This window comes from Rhinopithecus bieti, unplaced genomic scaffold (genome assembly GCF_001698545.2).
Source record: "Rhinopithecus bieti isolate Rb0 unplaced genomic scaffold, ASM169854v2 scaffold_115, whole genome shotgun sequence".
Lineage (NCBI taxonomy): Eukaryota > Metazoa > Chordata > Mammalia > Primates > Cercopithecidae > Rhinopithecus > Rhinopithecus bieti.
The window spans coordinates 2,383,310-2,406,400 of NW_016803181.1; the positions used below are offsets into that span (position 1 = coordinate 2,383,310).

The following is a 23,091-nucleotide window of genomic DNA, read 5'->3' on the forward strand; positions in this document are numbered from 1 at the left end:
ATCACTTTATGTGGGATCAGTTTTCAATAGTGACATTATGTGTTCTCACAAAGCAATGGCAGTGGACCAAGGTATCCCAGGTTGACTCCTGGCTGGTGTGAATGCTAGAATGACCCCTCCCTGCCCTTGGACTTAAGAGCTGTAAAGACTCCTGACAATTTAGGTGGGAGAAATAACTTCAAGAAGGAGTTCAAATATATCCTGTTTTTTTTTTTTTAAATTTAATACATGGTATATTATTCAATTTTATGCAACTCTCTGAAAAGATATACTTCACTGCAGTGAATAGTACCTGTATGTGACCAGAATTTCTGTTTTCATCTAATACTAAGCTAATAGGGTAGAATTTTTCACCTTAAATTAAGAAAGTGGCAGCCTCTGGGAACCATTCTACTCTCTATGCTTCCCCCTTAGCATGTAACTGACCCTATAAAAGTAATCTCAGTTTGGATTTTCCATTTAATCCAGAAGTTAATTAAAAGGATCTTTTATAAAATTTGCATGTGGCTGGATATTACTGGTTGGTTACACATTTTCATAATTTCTGTAGTCATTGCACAGTGCCTAGAAAATATGACCTGCTTGATATCAGCTTTCTTAAAGTTAATGACATTTTTAGACCTAAAACCTTATCATTTAAAATAATTTTCTCTTGTACTGGAAAATAATGTAGAGTATATCCTATTAGTAAGGCATGTGAGTATTTCAGCAATTAATTGGAAAAATAAGAGGTGTGATATATATGCTACTTTGAGTTGGTGAAGCAATTTATACCAGTCATGTTCTAGTTGTTTTAGAATTGTTGCTTACTTTAGCCCTAGTGACCTGATTATTTACATGGTTCTTAAACTGAGCTCTTTGTAGTACTGAGCTCTTTGTAGTAGCTTTCGCCACCTTAACCTACAATCTTTAGAAGTTATAATTTTTGCTTATAGGAAGACACAGAGTTTAACAATGAAGTAGACCTCTGCTTTTGCATGTCTAGCATCCCTTTTCTCTTCCATAGGAACTGAGCCCGTTTTACTGGGAGAAATACATTCCACATAGTTTAGGTGATTCCCTTACTTTGTTCCTCTTCTTTTACCACTCTTAATCCTTAATAAGGGGCTGAACATATGACATAAGCTTGACCAATCAGAGTACTCCATCCCTCTGGCCACATTGACTGTGGGACAGGGTAGGCAATTGACCTCAGATAGGCCAGTTTATGACCTTTTCTGGACTTTACTGCTGAACCTATTGGAAAATACTTTTATTCTGCAAAGACTGCTAATCTGGTAGTACGAGATTTAGGTTGTTGGCAGCCATCTTGTCACTAAAAGGAGAAGACCCATCTGAAGAGAGAAGAAAAAGAAATGGTGTCTCAAAGACATTGTTTTGAGGTTTCTTGCTCTAGCCCTGTCTAAAGCCCCAAATCTATTCATGCACTTAAAAAAAATTTGTGGGTACATAGTAGGTGTGTATATTTATGGGGTATATGAGATGTTTTGATACAGGTATGCAATGAGTAGTAATCACATCATGTAAAATGATGTACCCATCTCCTCAAGCATTTATCCATTGTGTTTACAAACCAATTATACTCTTTTAGTTATTTAAAAATGTACAATTAAATTATTATTGATGATAGTCACCCTATTTTGCTATAAAATACTAGGTCTTACTTTAAAAAAAAAATCCACTAAGCATTCTCACCTCCCTGCCATCACCCTTCACAACCTCTGGTAACCGTTGTTCTACTCTCTATCTTCATGAGTTCAATTATTTTGATTTTTAGATTTTACAAATAAATGAGAACATGTGATGTGTGTCTTTCTATGCATGGCTTATTTCACTTGGCATGATGGCCTCCAGTTCCAATGCAAATGACAGAATCTCATTTTCTTTTTATGGCTGAATAGCACTCTATTGTATAGATGTACCATATTTTCTTTATTCATTCATCTGTTGATGGGCACTTAGGTTGATTCCAAATTTTGGCTATTGTGAACAGTGCTCCAATGAACATGAAAGTGTAGATGGCTCTTCAATGTACTGATTTCCTTTGAGTATATACCCAGCAGTGGGATTGCTGGATCATATGGTAGCTCTATTTTTAGTTTTTGAGGAACCTCCAAACTGTTCTCCATGGTGTTTGTACTAACTTACATTCCCACCAACAATGTATGAGCATTCCCTTTTCTCTCTATCTTTGCCAGCATTTGTTATTCTGTTTTTGGATATAAGCCATTTTAACTGGGGTGAGATGATATCTCATTGTAGTTTTGATTTGCATTTCTCTGATGATCAGTGATGTCAAGTACCTTTCACATGCCTGTTTGCCATTTGTATGTATTCTTTTAGAAATGTCTATTCAAATCTTTTGCCCATTTTAAATCAGATTATTAGATTTATTTCCTATAGAGTTGTTTGAGCTCCTTATGTATCCTGGTTATTAATCCCTTGTTAGAAGAGTAGTTTGCAAATATTTTCCCCCATTCTGTGATGTGTCTCTTAACTTTGTTGATTGTTTCATTTGCTATGCAGAAGCTTTTTAACTTGATGAGAACTCATTTGTCCATTTTTGTCTTGGTTGCCTGTGCTTGTAAGGTATTACTCAAGAAATTTTTGCTCAGATCAATGTACATTTGTACAGAGGGTTTCTCTGATGTTTTCTTGTGCTAGTTGCTAGTTTCATAGGTTGAGGACTTAGATTTAAGACTTTAATCTATTTTGATTTGACTTTTGTATATGGTGAGAGACAGGGATTTAGTTTCATTTCTCTGCATATGGATATCCAGTTTTCTCAGTATCATTTATTGAAGAGACTGTCTTTTCTCCCATGTTTGTTCTTGGCACCTCTGTAGGTGCCAAGGTGTGTAGATTTGTTTCTGGGTTCTCTATTATGTTCCACTGGTGTATGTGTCTGTTTTTATGCCAGTACCATGCTGCTTTGGTCACTATAGCTCTGTAGCATAATTTGAAGTCAAGTAATGTGATTCCTCCTGTTTTATTCTTTTTGCTTAGAATAGTTTTGGCTATTCTGGGTCATTAGTGGCTCCCTATAAATTTTAGAGTAGTTTTTTTTTTTTTAATTTATGTGAAGAGCCGGGCGCGGTGGCTCAAGCCTGTAATCCCAGCACTTTGGGAGGCCGAGACGGGCGGATCACGAGGTCAGGAGATCGAGACCATCCTGGCTAACACAGTGAAACCCCGTCTCTACTAAAAATACAAAAACTAGCCGGGCGAGGTGGCGGGCGCCTGTAGTCCCAGCTACTCGGGAGGCTGAGGCGGGAGAATGGCGCAAACCCGGGAGGCGGAGTTTGCAGTGAGCTGAGATCCGGCCACTGCACTCCAGTCCGGGCGACAGAGTGAGACTCCGCCTCAAAAAAAAAAAAAAAATTTATGTGAAGAATGTCATTGGTGTTTTGATAAAAATTGTACTAAATCTTTGGGTAGTATGGATATTTTAACAATATTAATTCTTCCAATCCATGAACTTGGAATAACTTTCCATTTTTTGGTGTCCTCTTCAATTTCCTTCGTCAGTGTTTTACATTTTTCATTATAAAGATCTTTCACTTCCTTGGTTAATTCCTAGACATTTAATTTTATTTGTGGCTATGATAAGTGGAATTATTTTTTATTTTTTTCAGATTGTTCACTGTTGGCATATAGAAATCCTCCTGATTTTCACAAAGTGGGGACAGGTCATCATAGTGGATGCGAGGCAGGACTAGATTGCAGCTCCAACTCAGACAGAGAGAGAAGCATGCAGAGGCTCGCATTTTGAATTGTAGCTCCAGATCAACTTCAAGAACAAACCAGCAATTCTGAGAGGACTCCCAGACCCTCTGAAGGAAGTGGACTGCTCCTGCAGGACCCAGAAGACACCCCAAATACTGTGTTGGTATTAGTGGCTGAGAGACCCATAGACAGTTCACATGACAGGACTCTGTGCAGACAACCCCCAGTACCAGCCTGGCACCTGGTAGACTTGCTGGGTGGCTAGACCCAGAAGAGAGGCAACAATCACTGCAGTTCAGGTCACAGGAATCCACATTCTTAGGAAAAGGGGAGAGTACTACATCAAGGGAACACCCCATGGGACAAAATAACCTGAACAACAGCCTTCAGCCCTAGACTTTCCCTCTAACAGGGCCTACCCAAATGAGAAGGAACCAGAAAACCAACTCTGGTAATACAACAAAACAAGGCTCTTTAACACCTCCCCAAAATCACACTACTTCACCAGCAGTGGATTCAAACCAAGAAAAAAAACCCTGATTTACCTGAAAAAGAATTCAGGAGGTTAGTGATTAAGTTAATCAGGGAGGCACCAGAGAAAGGCAAAGCCCAATGCAAGGGAATCCAAAAAGTGAAACAAGAAGTGAAGGGATAAATATTCAAGGAGGAGGTAGCTATTCTTATATCAGACAAAACAAACTTTAAAGCAATAGCAGTTAAAAAAGACAAAGAGGGACATTATACAATGGTAAAAGGCCTTGTCCAATAGGAAAATATCACAATCCTAAACATATATGCACCTAACATTTGAGCTCCATAATTTACAAGACAATTACTAATAGACCTAAGAAATGAGATAGACAGCAACTTGATAATGGTGGGGAACTTCCATACTCCACTGACAGCAGTAGATAGGTAATCAAGACAGAAAGTCAATAAAGAAACGATGGATTTAAATTGTATCTTGAAACAAATGGACTTAGCAAATACATATAGAACATTTTATCCAACAACTGCAGAATATACATTCTATTCAACAGCACATGGAACTTTCTCCAATATATACCATATGATACGCCATAAAATGAGCCTCAATAAATTTAAGAAAATTTAAATTACATCTAGCACTCTCTCAGACCGCAGTGGAATAAAACTGGAAATCAACACCAAAAGGAACCTTCAAAACGATGGAAATACATGGAAATTATATAACCTGCTCCTGAATGAGCAATGGGTCAAAAATGAAATGAAGATGGAAATTAAAAAATTCTTCTAACTGAAGGACAATAATGACACAACCTATCAAAACATCTGGGATACAGCAAAGGCAGTGCTAAGAGGAAAGTTTATAGCCCTTAACACCTACATCAAAAAGACTGAAAGAGCACAAGCTGACATTCTAAGGTCACACCTCAAGGAACTACGGAAACAAGAACGTACCACACCAAACCCAGCAGAAGAAAGGAATTAACAAAGATTAGAACAAAACTAAATATAATTGAAACAAACAACAACAACAAAAGAAATGCAAAAGATAAATGAAACAACAAGCTGGTTCTTTGAAAAGAGTGATAAAATTGATAGATCATTAGCAAGATAAACAAAGAAAAGAAGAGAGAAAATCCAAATAACCTCATTAAGAAATGAAACAGGAGATATCACAACTGACACCACAGAAATACAAAAGATTATTAAAGGTTATTATGAACACCTTTACACACATAAATGATAAAACCTAGAAAAGATGGATAAATTCCTGGAAAGATACAACCCTCCTACCTTAAATTGGGAAGAATTAGATACCCTGAACAGACCAATAACAAGCAGTGAGATAGAAATGGCAATTTAAAAATTACCACCAACAAAAAAAGTCCAGGACTGAATGGATTCACGGAAGAATTCTACAAGACATTCAAAGAAGAATTGGTACCAATCATTTTGACACTATTCCACAAGATAGAGAAAGAGGGAACCCCCACACCCCCCAATTCATTCTGTGAAGCCAGTATCACCCTGATACCAAAACCAAGAAAGGACACAACCAAAAAAGGAAACTACAGATTGATATCCTTGATGAACATAGATACTAAAATCCTTAACAAAATACTAGCTAACTGAATTCAACAACATTTCAAAAAGATAATCCATCATGATCAAGTGGGTTTCATACCAGGGATGCAGGGATGGTTTAACATACACAAGTCAACAAATGTCATATACCACATAAACAGAATTAAAACCAAAATCATGTGATCATCTCAATAGATGAAGAAAAAGCATTTGACAAAATCCAACATCCCTTTGTGGTTAAAACTCTCAGCAAAATTGGCATACAAGGGAGATACTTCAATGTAATAAAAGCCATCTATGACAAATCACCAGCCAACATGATACCGAATAAGGAAAAGTTGAAAGCATTCCCCCTGAGAATCGGAACAAGACAAGGATGCCCACTCTCACTACTCCTGTTCAACATAGTAGTGTAAGTCTTAGCCAGAGCAATCAGACGAGGAAAAAAAAGGGCATCCAAATCAGTAAAGAGGAAGTCAAACTGCAACTATTTGCTGATGATATGATCGTTTACCTTGAAAACCCTAAAGACTCCTCCAGAAGGCTCCTAGAACTGATAGAAGAATTCAGCAAAGTTTCCGGATACAGGATTAATGTACACAAATCAGTAGCTCTTCTATATACCAACAGTGACCAAGGGGAGAATCAAATCAAGAATTCAACCCCTTTTACAGCAGCTGCAAACATAAAATAAAATACTTAGGAATTTACCTAAACAAGAAGACGAAAGACCTCTACAAGGAAAACTAAAAAATATTGCTGAAAGAAATCATAGTTGACACAAACAAATGGAAACACATCCTATGCTCACTGATGGGTAGAATCAGTATTGTGAAAATGACATACTGCCAAAAGCAATCTACAAATTCAACACAATCCCCATCAAAATACAACCATCATTCTTTGCAGAATTAGAAAAAACAATTCTAAAATTGATGTAAAACAAAAAAAGAGCCCACATAGCTAAAGCAAGACTAAGCAAAAAGAACAAATCTGGAGGCATGACACTACCTGATTTCAAACTAATCTGTAAGGCCATAGTCACCAAAACAGCATGGTACTGGTGTAAAAATAGGCAAATAGACCAATGGAACAGAATAGAGAACTCAGAAATAAACCCAAATACTTATAGCCAACTGATCTTCAATAAAGCAAACAAAAACATGATGTGTGGAAAGGACACCCTTTTCAACAAATAGTGCTGGGATAACTGGATAGCCACATGTAGGAGAATGAAAGTGGATCCTCATCTCTTGCCTTATACAAAAATCAACTCAAGACGGATTAAGGACTTAAATCTAAGACCTGAAACTATAAAAATTCTAGAAGATGACGTTGGAAAATCCTTTTAGACATTGGCTTAGGCAAGGATTTCATGACCAAGAACCCAAAAACAAATGCAATAAAAACAAAGATAAATAGCTGGGACTTAATTAAACTAAAGAACTTTTGTCTGGCAAAAGGAATAGTCAGTAGAGGAAACAGACAGTCCACAGAGTGGCAGAAAATCTTCACAATCTATACATCTGACAAGGGACTATTTGGAATCTATATTCAGAATCTACAACAAACTCAAACAAGTCAGCAAGAAAAACCAAACAATCCCATCAAAAAGTAGGCTAAGGACATGAATAGACAATTCTCAAAAGAAGATATACAAACGACCAACAAACATATGAAAAAACGCTCAATATCACTATTGATCAAAGAAATGCAAATCAAAACCACAATGTGATACCACCTTCCTCTTGCAAGAATGGCCATAATAAAATAAATAAATAAACAGTAGATATTGACGTGGATGTGGTGAAGAGGGAACACTTCTACACTGCTGGTGGGAATGTAAACCAGTACAAATACTATGGAAACCAGTGTAGAGATTCTTTAAACAACTAAAAGAACTACCATTTGATCCAGCAATCCCACTACTGGATATCTACCAGGAGGAGAAGAAGTTATCATACAAAAAAGATATTTGCACACTCATGTTTATAGCAGCACAATTTGCAATTGCAAAATCATGGAACCAGCCCAAATGCCCATCAACCAACTAATGGATAAACAAATTGTGGTATATTTATATGATGGAATACTACTCAGTCATAAAAAGAAATGAAATAATGGCATTTGCAGCGACCTGGATGAGATTGGAAGCCATTATTCTAAGGGAAGTAACTCGGGAATGGAAAACCAAATATCATATGTTATTATTGGTATGTGGGAGCTAAACTATGAGGACGCAAAGGCATACGAATGATACAATGAACTTTGGGGACTTGTGGGGAAGAGTGGTAGGGGGTGAGGGACAAAATATTTTTAAAAAGACTACAAATATAGTACAGTGTATACTGCTGGGGTGATGGGTGCACCAGAATCTCACAAATCACCACTAAAGAACTTACTCATGTAACCAAATACCAACTGTACCCCAATAACTTACAAAAAAAAGTTACTGATTTTTGTATATTGATTTTGTATCCTGCAACTTTACTGAATTTGTTTATCAGTTCTAAATAGCCTTTTTTGGTGTATTCTTTATTTTTTTCCAAATATAATATCATCTGAAAACAAGCAGAATTTGACTTCTTTCTTTTCAATTTGGATGTTCTTTATTTCTCTATCTTTTCTGATTGCTCTAGCTAGGATTTCCAGTACTATATTGAATAACAGTCATGAAAGTGGACATGTTCCAGAAAATAGAGGAAAGGCCTTCAGTTTTTCCTCGTTCAGTATGATACTAGCTGTGAGTCTGTCATATATGGCTTTTATTATGTTGAGATATGTTCTTTCTGTCTCCAGTTCTTTGAGGGCTTTTATCATGAAATGTTGTTGAATTTTATCAATTGCTTTTTCAGCATCAATTGAAATGATCATATGGATTTTGTCCTTCATTCTGTACATATAATGAATCACATTGATTGATTTGTGTATGTTGAACTATCCCTGCATCCCAGGTCATGATATATGATCTTTTTAGTGTATTGTTGAATTTGGTTTGCTGGTATTTTGTGGAGGATTTTGCACCAATATTCATAGGATATTTTGGCCTGTAGTTTTCTTTTTTGATGTGTTTTTGTCTGGTTTTGGTGTCAGGGTAATATTGACCTTATAGAATGCATTTGGAAGTATTCAATCCTCTTCTGCATTTTGGAATAGTTTGAATAGAATTGATATTGTTCATCTTTATTTATTTTTTAATTATACTTTAAGTTCTGAGGTACGTGTGCAGAATGTGCAGTTTTGCTACATAGATAAACATGTGCCATGGTGGTTTGCTGCACCTATCAACCCATCATCTACATTAGGTATTCCTCCTAATTCTATCCCTCCCCTAACCTCCCACCCCCTGACAGGCCTCGTGTGTGATGTTCCCCTCCATGTTCATGTGTTCTCTTATTCAACTCCCACTTATGAGTGAGAACATGTGGTGTTTGGTTTTCAGTTCTTGTGTTAGTTTGCTGAGAATGATAGTTTCAAGCTTCATCTGTTGCACTGCAAAGTACATGAACTCATCCTTTTTTATGGCTGCATGGTATTCCATGGTGTATACGTGTCACATTTTCTTTATCTAGTCTATCATTGATGAGCATTTGGGTTGGTTCCAAGTCTTTGCTATTGTGAACAGTGCCACAATAAATGTACGTGTGTGTGTGTCTTTTTAGTAGAATGATTTATAATCCATTGGGGATATACCCGGTAATGGGATGGATGGGTCAAATGGTATTGCTAGTTCTAGATCCTTGAGGAAATGCCACACTATCTTCCACAATGGTTGAACTAATTTACACTCCCACCAACAGTGTAAAAGCATTCCTATTTCTCCACTTTCTCCCCAGCATCTGTTGTTTCCTGACATTTTAATGATTGCCATTCTAACTGGTGTGAGATGGCATCTCATTGTGGTTTTGATTTGCATTTGTCTAATGACCAGTGATGATGGGCTTTTTTTCATGTTTGTTGGCTGCATAAATGTCTTCTTTTGGAAAGTATCTGTCCATATCCTTTGCCCACTTTTTGGTGGGTTTTCTTTTTCTTGTGAATTTGTTTAAGTTCTTTGTAAATCCGGATATTAGCCCTTTGCCAGATTGATAGATTGCAAAAATTTTCTCCCATTCTGTAGGTTGCCTGTTCACTCTGATGATTGTTTCTTTTGCTGTGCAGAAGCTCTTTAGTTTAAGTATATCCCATTTGTCTATTTTGGCTTTTGTTGCCATTGCTTTTTGTGTCTTAGTCATGAAGTATTTGCTCATGCCTATGTCCTGAATGGTATTGCCTAGGTTTTCTTCTAGGGTTTTTATGGTTTTAGGTCTTTAATCTGTCTTGAGTTAATTTTTGTATAAGGTGTAAGGAAGGGATCCAGTTTCAGCTTTCTACATATGGCTAGCCAGTTTTCTCAACACCATTTATTAAATAGGGAATCCTTTCCCCATTGCTTGTTTTTGTCAGGTTTATCAAAGATCAGATGGTTGTATATGTGTGGCATTACTTCTGAGGCCTCTGTTCTGTTCCATTAGTCTATAAGTATGTTTTGGTACCAGTACCATGTTGTTTTGGTTACTGTAGCCTTGTAGTATAGTTTGAAGTCAGGTAGTGTGATGCCTCCAGCTTTGTTCTTTTTGCTTAGCAGGATTGTCTTTGCTATATGGGCTCTTTTTTAGTTCCATATGAAATTTAAAGTAGTTTTTTCCAATTCTTTGAAGACAGTCAATGGTAGCTTGATGGGGATAGCACTGAAGCTACAAATTACTTTAGGCAGTATGGCCATTTTCACTATATTGATTATTCCTATCTGTGAGCATGGAATATTTTTCCATTTGTTTGTATCCTCTCTTATTTCCTTGAGGAGTGGTTTGTAGTTCTGTAGTTCTCCTTGAAGAGGTCCTTCACTTCCCTTGTAAGTTGTATTCCTAGGTATATTATTCTCTTTGTAGCAATTGTGAATGGGAGTTCACTCATGATTTGGCTCTCTGTTTGTCTATTATTGGTGTATAGGAATGCTTGTGATTTTGGCACATTGATTTTGTATCCTGAGACTTTGCTGAAGTTGCTTATCAGCTTAAGGAGATTTGAGGCTGAGACGATGGGGTTTTCTAAATATACAATCATGTCATCTGCAAACAGGGACAATTTGACTTCCTCTTTTCCGAATTGAATACCTTTTATTTCTTTCTCTTGCCTGATTGCCCTGGCCAGAACTTCCAATACTATGTTGAATAGGAGTGAGAGAGAGCATCCTTGTCTTGTGCTGGTATTCATAGGGAATGCCTCCAGTTTTTTACAATTCAGTATGATACTGGCTGTGGGTTTGTCATAAATAGCACTCATTATTTTGAGAAATGTTCCATCAATACCTAGTTTATTGAGAGTTTTTAGCATGAAGAGCTGTTGAATTTTGTTGAAGGCCTTTTCTGCATCTATTAAGATAATCATGTGGTTTTTGTCATTGGTTCTGTTTATATGAAGGATTACGTTTATTGATTTGTATATGTTGAACCAGCCTCACATCCCAGGGATGAAGCCAACTTGATCGTGGTGGATGTGCTGCTGGATTCGGTTTGCCAGTGTTTTATTGAGGATTTTCAAATCGATGTTCATTAGGAATATTGGCCTGGAATTTTCTTTTTTTGTTGTGTCTCTGCCAGGTTTTGGTATCAGGATAATGCTGGCCTCATAAAATGAGTTAGGGAGGAGTCCCTCTTTTTCTGTTGTTTGGAATACTTTCAGAAGGAATGGTGCCAGCTCTTCTTTGTACCTGTGGTAGAATTCGGCTAGGAATTCAACTGGTCCTGGACTTTTTTCGGTTGACAGGCTATTAATTGCTGTCTCAATTTCAGAACTTGTTATTGGTCTATTCAGGATTCGACTTCATCCTGGTTTAGTCTTGGGAGGGTGTATGTATCCAAGAACTTATCCATTTCTTCTAGATTTTCTGGTTTATTTGCATAGAGGTTATTCTTTGATGTAGTTTGTATTTCTGTGGGATCAGTGGTGATATCCCCTTTATCATTTTTTATTGCATCTATTTGATTCTTCTCTCTTTTCTTCTTTATTAGTCTGGCTAGTGGTCTATCTATTTTGTTGATCTTTTCAAAAAACCAGCTCCTGGATTCACTGATTTTTTGAAGAGTTTTTCGTGTCTCTCTCCTTCAGTTCTGTTCTGAGTTATTTCTTGCCTTCTGCTTGCTTTTGAATTTGTTTACTCTTGCTTCTCTAGTTCTTTTAATTGTAGTGTTAGGGTGTTGATTTTAGATCTTTCCTGGTTCTCTTGTGGGCATTTAGTTCTATAAATTTCCCTCTACACAGTGCTTTAAATGTGTCCTCGAGATTCTGGTACATTGTGTCTTTGTTCTCATTGGTTTCAAATAACTTATTTATTTCTGCCTTTATTTCGTTATTTACCCAGTAGTCATTCAAGAGCAGGTTGTTTAGTTTCCATGTAGTTGTGTGGTTTTGAGTGACTTTCTTAATCCTGAGTTCCAATTTGATTGCACTGTGGTCTCAGAGACTCTTTGTTATGATTTCCATTATTTTGCATTTGCTGAGGAGTGTTTTACTTTCAAATATGTGGTCAATTTTGGAATAAGTGCAATGTGGTGCTGAGAAGAATGTATATTCTGTTGATTTGGGGTGGAGAGTTCTGTAGATGTCTATTAGATCTGCTTGGTCCAGAGCTGAGTTCAGGTCCTGGATATTCTTACTAATTTTCTGCCTTGTTGATCCATCTAATATTGACAGTGGGGTGTTAGTCTTCCACTATTATAGTGTGGGAGTCTAAGTGTTAAAGTCTTCCTTTTTTTTTTTTTTTTTTTGAGATGGAGTCTGGCTCTGTCACCCAGGCTGGAGTGCAGTGGGGTGATCTCGGCTCACTGCAAGCTCCGCCTCCCGTGTTCACGCCATTCTCCTGCCTCAGCCTCCCAAGTAGCTGGGACTACAGGCGCCCGTCACCACGCCTGGCTAATTTTTTGTATTTTTAGTAGAGACGGAGTTTCACCGTGTTAACCAGGATGGTCTCGATCTCCTGATGATTTGCCCGCCTCTGCCTCCCAGAGTGCTGGGATTACAGGCATGAGTCACCTCGCCTGGCTGTCTTCCACTATTATAGTGTGGGAGTCTAAGTCTCTTTGTAGGTTTCCGAGAACTTGCTTTATGAATCTGGGTGCTCCTGTATTGGGTGCACATATATTTAGGATATTTAGCTTTTCTTGTTGCCTGGATCCCTTTACCATTATGTAATGCCCTTCTTTGTCTCTTTTGATATTTGTTGGTTTAAAGTTCGTTTTATCAGAGACTAGGATTGCAACCCCTGTAGTTCATCTTGAAATGTTTGGTAGAATTCAGGAGTGAAACCATCAGGTCCTGGGTTTTTCTTTACGGGGAGACCATTTATTACAGCTTTGATCTCATTACTTGCTATTGGTCTTTTCAGGTTTGGATTTCTTCATGGTTCAATCTTGTTGTTTTTGTCTAGGAATTTGTCAATTTCTTCTAGATTGTCCAATTTATTGGCCTATAGTTGCTCATAGTGACCCCTGATAAATCCTTTGAATTTCTGCAGGACCAGTTGCAAGTCTACTTTTTTCACCTCTGATTTCATTTATTTGGATTGTCTCTCTTTTTTTCTTAGTCTGGCTGCAGGTTTTTCAATGTTGTTTAAATTTTCAATAAAGAAAATTTTTGTTTCATTGATCTTTTGTATTGTTTTCTTCATTTTGATTTCATTTATTTCTGCTCTGATCTTTATGTTTCTCTTCTACTAATTTTGCATTTGTTTTGCTCTTGCTTTTCTAGTTCTTCAAGATGCATCATTTTGTTGTTTATTTAAAGTTTTTCTTCTTTCTTGATATAGGCACTTATAGCTATAAGTTTTTTTAGTACTACTTTTGCTGTATCCTGTAGGTTTTGTTACATTGTGTTTCAATTATCATTTGTTTCAAGAAATTTTTAAATTTCCTTCTTAATGTCTTCATTGACCTACTAGTCATTCAGGAGCATATGGTTTAATTTCCATGTATTTCTATACTTTCCCAAATTCCTCATTATTGATTTCTAGCTTTATTCCATTGTGGTCAGAGAAGATGGTTGATATTATTTCAATTTTTGAGAATGCTGTTTTGTGACCTAAAATATGGTCTATTCTTGAGAGTGATCCATGTGCTAAGGAAAATAATGTGTATTCTGAAGCCGCTGGATGAAATGTTCTGTAAGTATCCATTAGGTTTATTTGGACTATAGTGCAGATTACATCCAATATTTGTTTGTTGATTTTCTGTCTAGGAGATCTGTCCAAAGCTGAAGGTACGGTGTTAAAGCCTCCAGGTATTATCGTATTAAGGTCTATCTCTCTCTTTAGTTTTAATAATATTTGCTATGTATATCTGGGTGCTCCAGTGTTGGGTGCATATATATTTAAAATTGTTGTATCCTCTTGCTGAATTAACCCCTTTATCATTTTGTAGTGACCTTATCTCTTATATTTTTACTCGTTAAATCTATTTTGTCTTATGTAAGAATAGTTATTCTTGCCTAAAGTGTGTTTCTTTTAGACAACAGATCTTTGGGTCCTGTTCATAAATTCATTCAGCCAGTCTATGTCCTTTGATTGGAGAGTTTAGTCCACTTACATTCAATGTTATTATTGATAAGTAAAGACATACTTCTGCCATTTTGTTATTTGTTTTCTTGTTGTTTTGTGGTCTTCTCTTTCTTCTTTCTTTTCTTCCTGTCTTCCTTCTAGTAAAGGTGATTCTGTCTGGTGATATAATTTAGTTTTTTTTTTTTTTTTTTTTTTTGCATTTTTTTGTGTATTCATTGTATGTTTTTTGAGATTACCATGAGGTTAGCAAATACTATCTTATAACCCATTATTTTAAGCTAATAACAACTTAACATTACTTGCATAAACAAACATGAATATTTCTTAACTTTGTACCCCCACTTTTTAACTTCTTGTTGTTTCTATTCATATCTTGTTATACTGTCTATGTTCTGAAAAGTTGTAGTTATTTTTGATTGGATCATTGTTTAGTTTTCCTACTTAAGAGTAGTTTATATACCACAGTTACTATGTTATAATATTGTGTTTTTCTGTGTACTTACTATTAGCAGTAGTTTTGTACCTTCAGATAATTTCCTATTGCTCATTAACGTCCTTTTCTTTCTGATTAATGTACTCCCATTAGCATTTCTTGTAGGATAGGTCTGGTGTTGATGAAGTCCCTCAGATTTTGTTTGTCTGGGAAAGTCTATTTCTCCTTCATGTTCGAAGGACATTTTCACCAGAATCCTATAGCAGGATAAATGTTTATTTCCTCTAGCACTTCGAATATATCATGCCACTTTTTCCTGGTCTGTAAGATTTTCATTGAAATGTCTGCTGCCAGACATATTAGAGCTCCATTGTATGTCATTTGTTTCTTTTCTCTTGTTGCATTTGTGATCCTTTCTTTATCCTTGACCTTTGGGAGTTTTGATTATTAAATGCCTTGACATAGTCTTCTTCGGGTTAAATCTGTTGGTGTTTTATATTTGGATATTGATATCTTTCTCTAAGTTTGGGAAGTTCTTTGTTATTATTCCTTTGAATAAACTTTCTATGCCTATCTCTTTACCTCCCCTTTGAGGCCAGTAACTCTTTGATTTTTTCTTTTGAGGTTACTTTCTAGATCCTGTAGGTGTGCTTTGTTGGTTTTCATTTTATTTTTTCCTTTTGTGTCTTCTGTGTATTTTCCATTAGCCTGTCTTTAACCTCACCAATTCTTTCTTCTGCTTGATCAATTCTGCTATCAAAAGACTCATGTATTCTTCAGTATGCTAAATGCATTTTAACTCCAGAATTTCTGCTTGATCTTGATTCTTTTAAATTATTTTAATCTCTGTGTTAAATTTATCTGATAGAATTCTGAGTTTCTTCTCTGTGTTATCTTGAATTTGAGTTTCCTCAAAACAGGTATTTTACTTTTCTGCCTGAAAGGTCACATATCTCTGTTTCTCCAGGATTGGTCCCTGGTGCCTTACTTAGTTTGGTGAGGTCATGTTTTCCTGAATGTTGTTGATGCTTGTAGGTGTTTGGTGTTGGGGCATTGAAGAGTTAGGCATTTATTGTAGTCTTCTCAGTCTGGGCTTGTTGGTATCCATTCTTCTTGGGAAGGCCTTCCAGATATTCAAAAGGACTTTGATGTTGTGATCTAAGCCATTACCTGCCGTAGGGGCCACCCTAAGCCCAGTAATACTGTGGTTCTTGCCAACTTGTAGAGGTACTGCCTTGATGGTTTTGAGCAAAATCTGGAAGAATTCTCTGGATTATCAGGCAGAGGTTCTTATTCTCTTTCCCTACTTTCCCCCAAATGAATGGTGTCTCTCTCTTTTCTGAGTCACCTGGAGCTCTGGGTAGTGTAACACAAGTACCTCTGTGGCTAAAACCACTAGAATTGTGCTGGGTTAGACCTGAAGCCAGCACAGCACTAGGTCTTACCCAAAGTCTGCTGTAATCACTCCCTGGCTATGTCCTATGTTCACTCAAGGCCCTGGGGCTCTACAATCAGCAGGTGGCAAAGCAACCAGGCCTGTGTCCTTCCCTTCATGGTGGTGAGTTCCCCCTGGCCCTGTGCATGTCCAGAGGTGCTGTTAGGGGCCAGGGTCTAGAGTCAAGAACTTTAGAAGTCTACCTGATATTCTGTTGTACTGTAGATGAGCTGGGTTTCAAACCAAAAGTCTTAGTTCTTCCCACCCTTCCCTCCCCTTTCCAAAAGCAGAGATGTCTCGCACCATGGCCACTGCCACCATAGGCCTATGGGGAGTACTGCCAGACTACCACTAATGTTTCTTTAAAGAAAGCCCAAAGGCTCTTCAGTCAGCGTGTAGTGAATGCTGCCTGGCCTGGGACTCACCCTTCAGGGCAGTGAGATGCCCTCTGGCCTAGGGCAGTTCCAGAAATGTATTCCAAGAGCCAAGTCCTGAAACTGGTGACCCAAGGGCTCACTCTGTACTCTACCCTGCTGTGTCCAAGCTGGAAGACAACGTCCCCTTTGCTTTTTTCCTCTGCTTTTCTCAGGTAGAAGGAATCTTGACCCATAGCCACAATAGCTGGGACTATGCTGAGTCTCACCTGAAGCCAGAAATTCTCAGGGTCTCACCTAAAGCCCCCCATATAGTACCTAAGTATTGCTGCTGGTTATTCAGGGCCCAAAGGCTTTTCAGTTAGCAGATGATGAGTCCTTCCAGGACTGAGTCCTCTTCAAAGTAGCAGGGTCCTTTCTGGCCCAGTGTGTGTCTAGAAATATCATCTGGGAGCTAGGGCCTGGAAAGGCGGCTTCATGACTCTGACTGGTACCCTATCTTGCAGTGGCTGAACTGCTATTCAAGATGCAAGACAAAGTCCTCCCAAGTTGAGTCCTCCTTGAGCAGACGGAAACGGTCTCTTTTGGAGTCATGAGCTGTGCTGCCTGGGATTAGGGGAGGGGTAATTCCAGCACTCCCTTAGCCACTCTGTGACCACCCCCGCTCCCCACCAAGTCCACTGTGTCTGGGCCTAGTGCAGCACTAGGACTCACCTAGAAATTTCAACTTTATTTAAGCCTCCAAAGTACTTTAGCTTGGCAGTGGCGAGGCTTTCAGAAACTTAAATTCCGACAGCTGGGATCAGCAATTCTTCACTAGCTAGGGCTGGTTTAAATTATCCCTCTGTGGCAGGTGTCACATGAGTTTGGTCTGGTTTTGTTTTCTGTTATAATAGGGAAGCACTGAGTTCAATGTCTCACAGATGCTGCAATCTTTCTCTCCCCAGCACACAGAAATGCTCTCCACACCACACCCCTGCTGCTGGAGGATGGGGAAGGGGTGGTGTTGGCAATTCCAGACTGTTTTTCCTATCTCTTCAGTGCCTCTTTCAGCAATATGAAGTTAAAACTACAGACTGTGAGTGCTCACCTGATTTTTGGTTCTTATAAAGGTGCTTTCTTTATGTAGATAGTTGTTAAATTGTTGTCCTTGAAAGACGGATAATTGATGGAGTCTTCTGATTTCTTGCCTGGCTTATTTATTCATAGGCTTTTTATTTTATGTTTAAATATGTAAATATAAATATTTATGGATTTGCTATAAATTACGTCAAGCTAAGGTCACTTACAACCTATGAGTTCTAATATAAGTAGTAAGTAATCTTCTGTATTTCAGGAATCCAGTGTGTCAGATTTTTGAGATTCACTAGAATAATTTATCAATTAACTTTTCTTAGCATCTATGTAATTCCCCAAGGTCAGATTTGTTTACTATCAGGTACTAATTCAGCCGATCCATAGAGCCACATAAATCTATTACAGAGCTTTTTACTGGGCAAGGTTAATCCTGGAAAGATGATGTGGTGACGAAAGGTAGTCAAGTAGGCAAACGATGAGGAAAAAACTGAAGCAAATCTCTTTCCTCCACAAGTTTCATGCCTCCCTTCTACACGCTCGGATCCCACTTCCCTTCTGTTGCTCAAGGATATTTCTTGAGGAATCAGTGGGGTAACATGTCCTCTGTCTCAAGTGTGAGAGATGGAAAGAAGAAGCATCTGAGCTTCCACAAGGTGCTCCTGCTCAGCATCTTGGGCAGTACATTGACGAGGAGATCTGGATTTATGAATCTTACATGAAAAAACAGGTAGCTCAGCAGTCTGATGAAAAATAGGGTGATGAAAAAGAGACAGCAAAAAATCCTAAAAAGAGAATGCCATGAAACTGTTAACCAGAAGGTTAGAAAACTTGGAACAAAAAATAAATCATACCTGAATGCATATCTGTCTCCTAATTGATATTCTAATGTCTCTCATGGATTATCACCCCCTTTCCTGACAACCCTTTATAATGGCAGCTCCCCTCTCCCATGTTCTGGCCTATTGGTTATTCTCTGTCCTTTACCATGTTTTATTTTCTTGGTAGCATTTATCACTAAAATAATTTTGTTCTCTTATTTTTTGTTTTGTTTATTTTTGGTTTTGTTTTGGCAAGTTGTTTTTCAAAACAGTTTCATTGGTTTATAACCCTCTAACAAGGTATAGGTTTTGTGGACCCATGTCCTCGCCAACACTTATCAGATGTAAACACTTTTGCTGATCAAATGGGTGTAAAATAATCTCTCACTGTGGCCTCAATATGCATTTCCCTGAGGAACAGTGATGCTGAACATCTGTTGATAGGTTTATTGGTTTCACGTGTTTCTTCTTGCCCATTTATCTATAAGGTAGTTTGAGCTTTTCTTATTGATTTGTAAGAGTTTGTTTTATGTTGTTGGTATGAATCCTTTTCCATTGTGTGTAGTGTTATGTAGCCTCCCAACTTTATAACTTTCGCTTGCTCTAAGATGTTAAAGAAAAAAATTCTCAATTTTAATAGGGTATAGTTTGTCAATCTTTTCTTTAATTAGAATCAGTGCTTTCTGTGTCCTTTTCACAAAAATTCCCTATCCCAAGACCTGAAAGATACCCATATTTTCTATTAAAAGTCTATGTTTGTTTATAAATATGTCTACAGATTCTTTGTTACTCCTCCTTTCAAGAGAATTCCCCTCGATTGGAGTGTGGACTGGACTTAATAACTTACTTCTAAAGAAGGGAATATGGTGGAAGTCACAGTATGTAGTGTAGCTTCCTAGATTACATCATAAAGGTATTGCAGTTTTCTCCACATACTGTGGAGGAAGCCAGCAGTCATGTTGTGAGGACACTCAAGCGGCCTTATGGGAGGGTCTGTGCAGTGAGGAACTGAGACTTGGTGTCAACAACCAGAAAAAGCTTGCCAGATACGCAAGTTAGTTACCTTGGGAATATAACTTCTAGCTCCAGCCAAACCTTCTAATGACTGCAATTTTGGTCAACATCCTAACTGCAACTTCTTGACAGATATTAGCTAGAACCACTTGGCTAGTACCACCTGGCCCACAGAAACTGCTAATAATTGTTTGTTCTTTGAAATCACTAAGTTTTGGGGGTAATTTATTATGTAGCATAGAAAATAATACAGGATTTTGAAGATTTTTTTTTTAAAGCATTTACATCTTTAACACATCTGGGCTTGCCTTTTGTACATACTGCATTTAGTGATCCAATCTCATATAGATAACCATTTTTTTTCCTGCTGTTCTTATTAAACAGTTCGTTCTTCCTTTTCCTTTGACATGCGGTCACTGTCACATACCAAAGTTTGCTATATGCACAATTTCTGAACTCTTTGTTCCATTCCACTAGGCAGTTTTCCTATTCCTTTCCCAATACCACACCATAATGATTACTATAACGTCATAGTAAGTCCTGATATCTGGAAGGGCGTGTTCCCCACTCCCTGCTCTTTAAAACTGTCCAGGTTATTCTTGACCCTTTATTCTCCATATAGAGTATATTTTAGAATTGTTTTATTCAATTCCATGAAAAACCCTTTGGAGAGTTTGATTGAAATTTGGTTGAATTTATCAATCATTTGGAGGCAATTCTTACTGTTTTGATATGAGTTTCTATCCACGATTATGTTGTCTTCTTTCATTCATGTTATCCGTAACATTTTGTAATGATTTTTTATAAACCTCCCTATGGTGGTCTTGATTTGTTTTTTTCTTTCAACTGATGAGTTATTTAGCCCTTATGGCTTTGTTATGATTTGCATGAGCAAACCTTCACCATTTCTTTCCTGTATTATCCTTACCCAGCTGTTTTGGGGGTGCCTCTGCCCCTGGACAAATTCACTATTCACCTTTAAAGGTCAAAAACAGCCCCTTCCCTTCCACTTTTCTCAAGTTTGCTGCTATGGTTGATCTTGGTAACAGGAGCCAGCACTCATTATAGCACAACACCTTGTTCAAAATTAGAATCAGAAGCCCTTGACAAATCTTCCCACCACTCTCCGTGAAATTTGAGCCAATACACATGAGAAGGTTCTGGGATTGCATTCTCAGGGAAAATCCTAGGAATAGCCTAGCTTTCTTGTCTCTTGAGTTAGTGTCCAGTGTACCAGTGCCCCACAAGATGTTGAAGCAGAATAAGAAAAAAGACATTTATAGTTTGACATGATTAGCTAGACTTTCAGGATCTCTTTTCTAAGATTTCCTTCAGGATGCCAAGTCTGTTTAGGCAGACAGTCCTTATTCTAGAAGTCCGCACAGTCAATTCAGTGGTGGGCCCTTGTGTTGGAGTATAAGAGAACAAAGTAGGAGTTCTAGAGAAAATTCTTCTAGTTGTTTCAGGAATATTGTATCTAGGAATATTGAAGGATGTAATATTTCATTTATCTGGTATGAAGGGGTATTCTACTTAAGCAAATTTTCTAGACAATTGGAACTGACCTTTAAGCATCAAAAATTTTACGTTAAACATTTTGATGGAACTCTCTCTAAATCATATCTCATACCATTTTGAATATCTATTTCTTTATGCCTTCTTAAACAGACTATATTGAATATAATTTGACCTTTTCTTGCAAATGTAGGAGCTTCATGAATACCAATTTTACTTTGCTATCACAGTGTTTCCCTTAGGATGAATATCTACTCAGGTGTTTGAATCTTAAATTCTTTTCAATTTAACGAGTATTTTCAAGCAACCGTTATGTGTTAGATGCTCTTTCTCATAATGCTTGTCTCTCTTCTATCTCTTATTTGTCAGTGGTATACTAGCATGTGACAGGCTTCATTCTACTCTACCAATGCTACTAGGAAACCAGATACATGAAGCAAATCCAAATTGTTAAAGGGAAAAGGCAGTAAATAAGAGATTTGCCACATCTCTTTTACATAATCAAATTTCTATTTCTTAATACCACAAGGCTGTTGATTTTTAATAACGGAAAGTGGAGATTATTAATTACCTTTAAACAAGTAAGTCATAACATTAGAATTGAGAAATACAGTCAAAGACATTAGTTTGCTGACTTGTGTGTGTGTGTGTGTGTGTGCACGCACGCACGCATGTACAAGGTTCTCCTTGTCTAGACTTTTCTCTCTGTCAGGATGGCTAAATAGGGCTCCCAAATTTATAGGAAGTTTACTTGAAGATATTTTACTTACTTTCTACTGAAAAATGTTGCTGTCTTTTGGGTAGGAGTACCCTGGAAGAAGAAGAAAAGATATTGATAAATGAGCAATTTCTGGAGGCTATTATCATTGTCCAATAATATTTAGTGAGCCATTAGTTATATGTTATTTAGATAACTTTAACAAATTCTTTTTATATGCGTAAGCACATATAATTTTCATGCCAAAAATTTTAAATATATTTATTATTATTGTTATTTGTCCTACCTTTTTACATATTTATATGACTAAACTAAGGCACAGAAAGTCAAAGTATGCTGCCCAAGGTCACATAGTTAGTTAGTGGCAGGATCGGACCTGGAAGCTACATTCTCTGACCCCACATTCTTGGCTCTCTCAACTGTACCATTCTATCTTCTGCTTAACCAGTGACCCTTAGAGAAGCTTATAGGCTAAGAAAACTACATAAACATATCTTAAGAGATAAGTCTTAAAAGCTATAAAAATCTAAAGATGAGTGATCAAGTTTGGCTTCATCCCTGGGATGCAAGGTTGGTTCAACATACACAAATAGATAAATATAATCAATCACATAAACAGAACTAAAAACAAAAACCACATGATTATCTCAAGATGCAGAACAGGCCTCTGATAAAATTCAACATCCCTTAATGTTAAAAACTCTCAGTAACCTAGGTATTAAAAGAACATACGTCAAAATAATAAGAGCCATATATGACAAATCCACAGCCAATATCATACTAAATACAGAAGCTGGAAGCATTCCCCTTGAAAAATGGCATAAGACAAGGATGCCCTCTCTCACCACTCCTATTCAACATAGCATTGGAAGTTCTGGCCAGGGCAGTCAGTAAAGAGAAAGAAATAAAGGGTATTCAGATAGGAAAAGAGGAAGTCAGACTATCTTTGTTTGCAGGTGGCATGATCCTGTACCTAGAAAACCCCATCATCTCAGCCCAAAAGCCTCTTCAGCAACTTCAGCAAAGTCTCCGGCTACAGACTCAATGTGCAGAAGTCACAGCATTCCTATACACCAACAACAGTCAAGCAGAGAGCCAAATGATGAAAGAACTCCCATTCACAATTGCTACACAAAATAAAATACCTAGGAATATAGCTAACAAGGGAAATGAAAGACTCCTTCAAGGAGAACTACAAACTACTCTGAAAGAAATCAGAGAGGACATTCCATGTTCCTGGATAGAAAGAATCAATATCATGAAAATGGCCATACTGTCCAAAGTAATTTCTAGATTCAATGCTATTCACATTAACCTA

The 23,091-nt window shown here is 37.4% G+C and overlaps 1 protein-coding gene across 2 annotated transcripts in view; it reads right to left on the reverse strand.

Moving 5' to 3' along the window:
* Window positions 1-218: 218 nt before the first annotated feature.
* Window positions 219-23,091, reverse strand: part of TMCO5A (transmembrane and coiled-coil domains 5A) — a 34,890-nt gene continuing 12,017 nt past the window's right edge. The window contains exons 11-12 of one of the 2 annotated variants that reach the window (XM_017867840.1): window positions 21,826-21,866; window positions 219-1,334 (exon numbers count right to left, since the gene is read on the reverse strand). In XM_017867840.1, the coding sequence (XP_017723329.1) occupies window positions 1,316-1,334; window positions 21,826-21,866 (60 nt within the window). In that variant the 3' untranslated portion in view covers window positions 219-1,315. Of the gene's footprint in view, window positions 1,335-18,103; window positions 18,491-21,825; window positions 21,867-23,091 lie in introns of those variants that run through there. The other variant, XM_017867834.1, reaches the window with a different exon arrangement.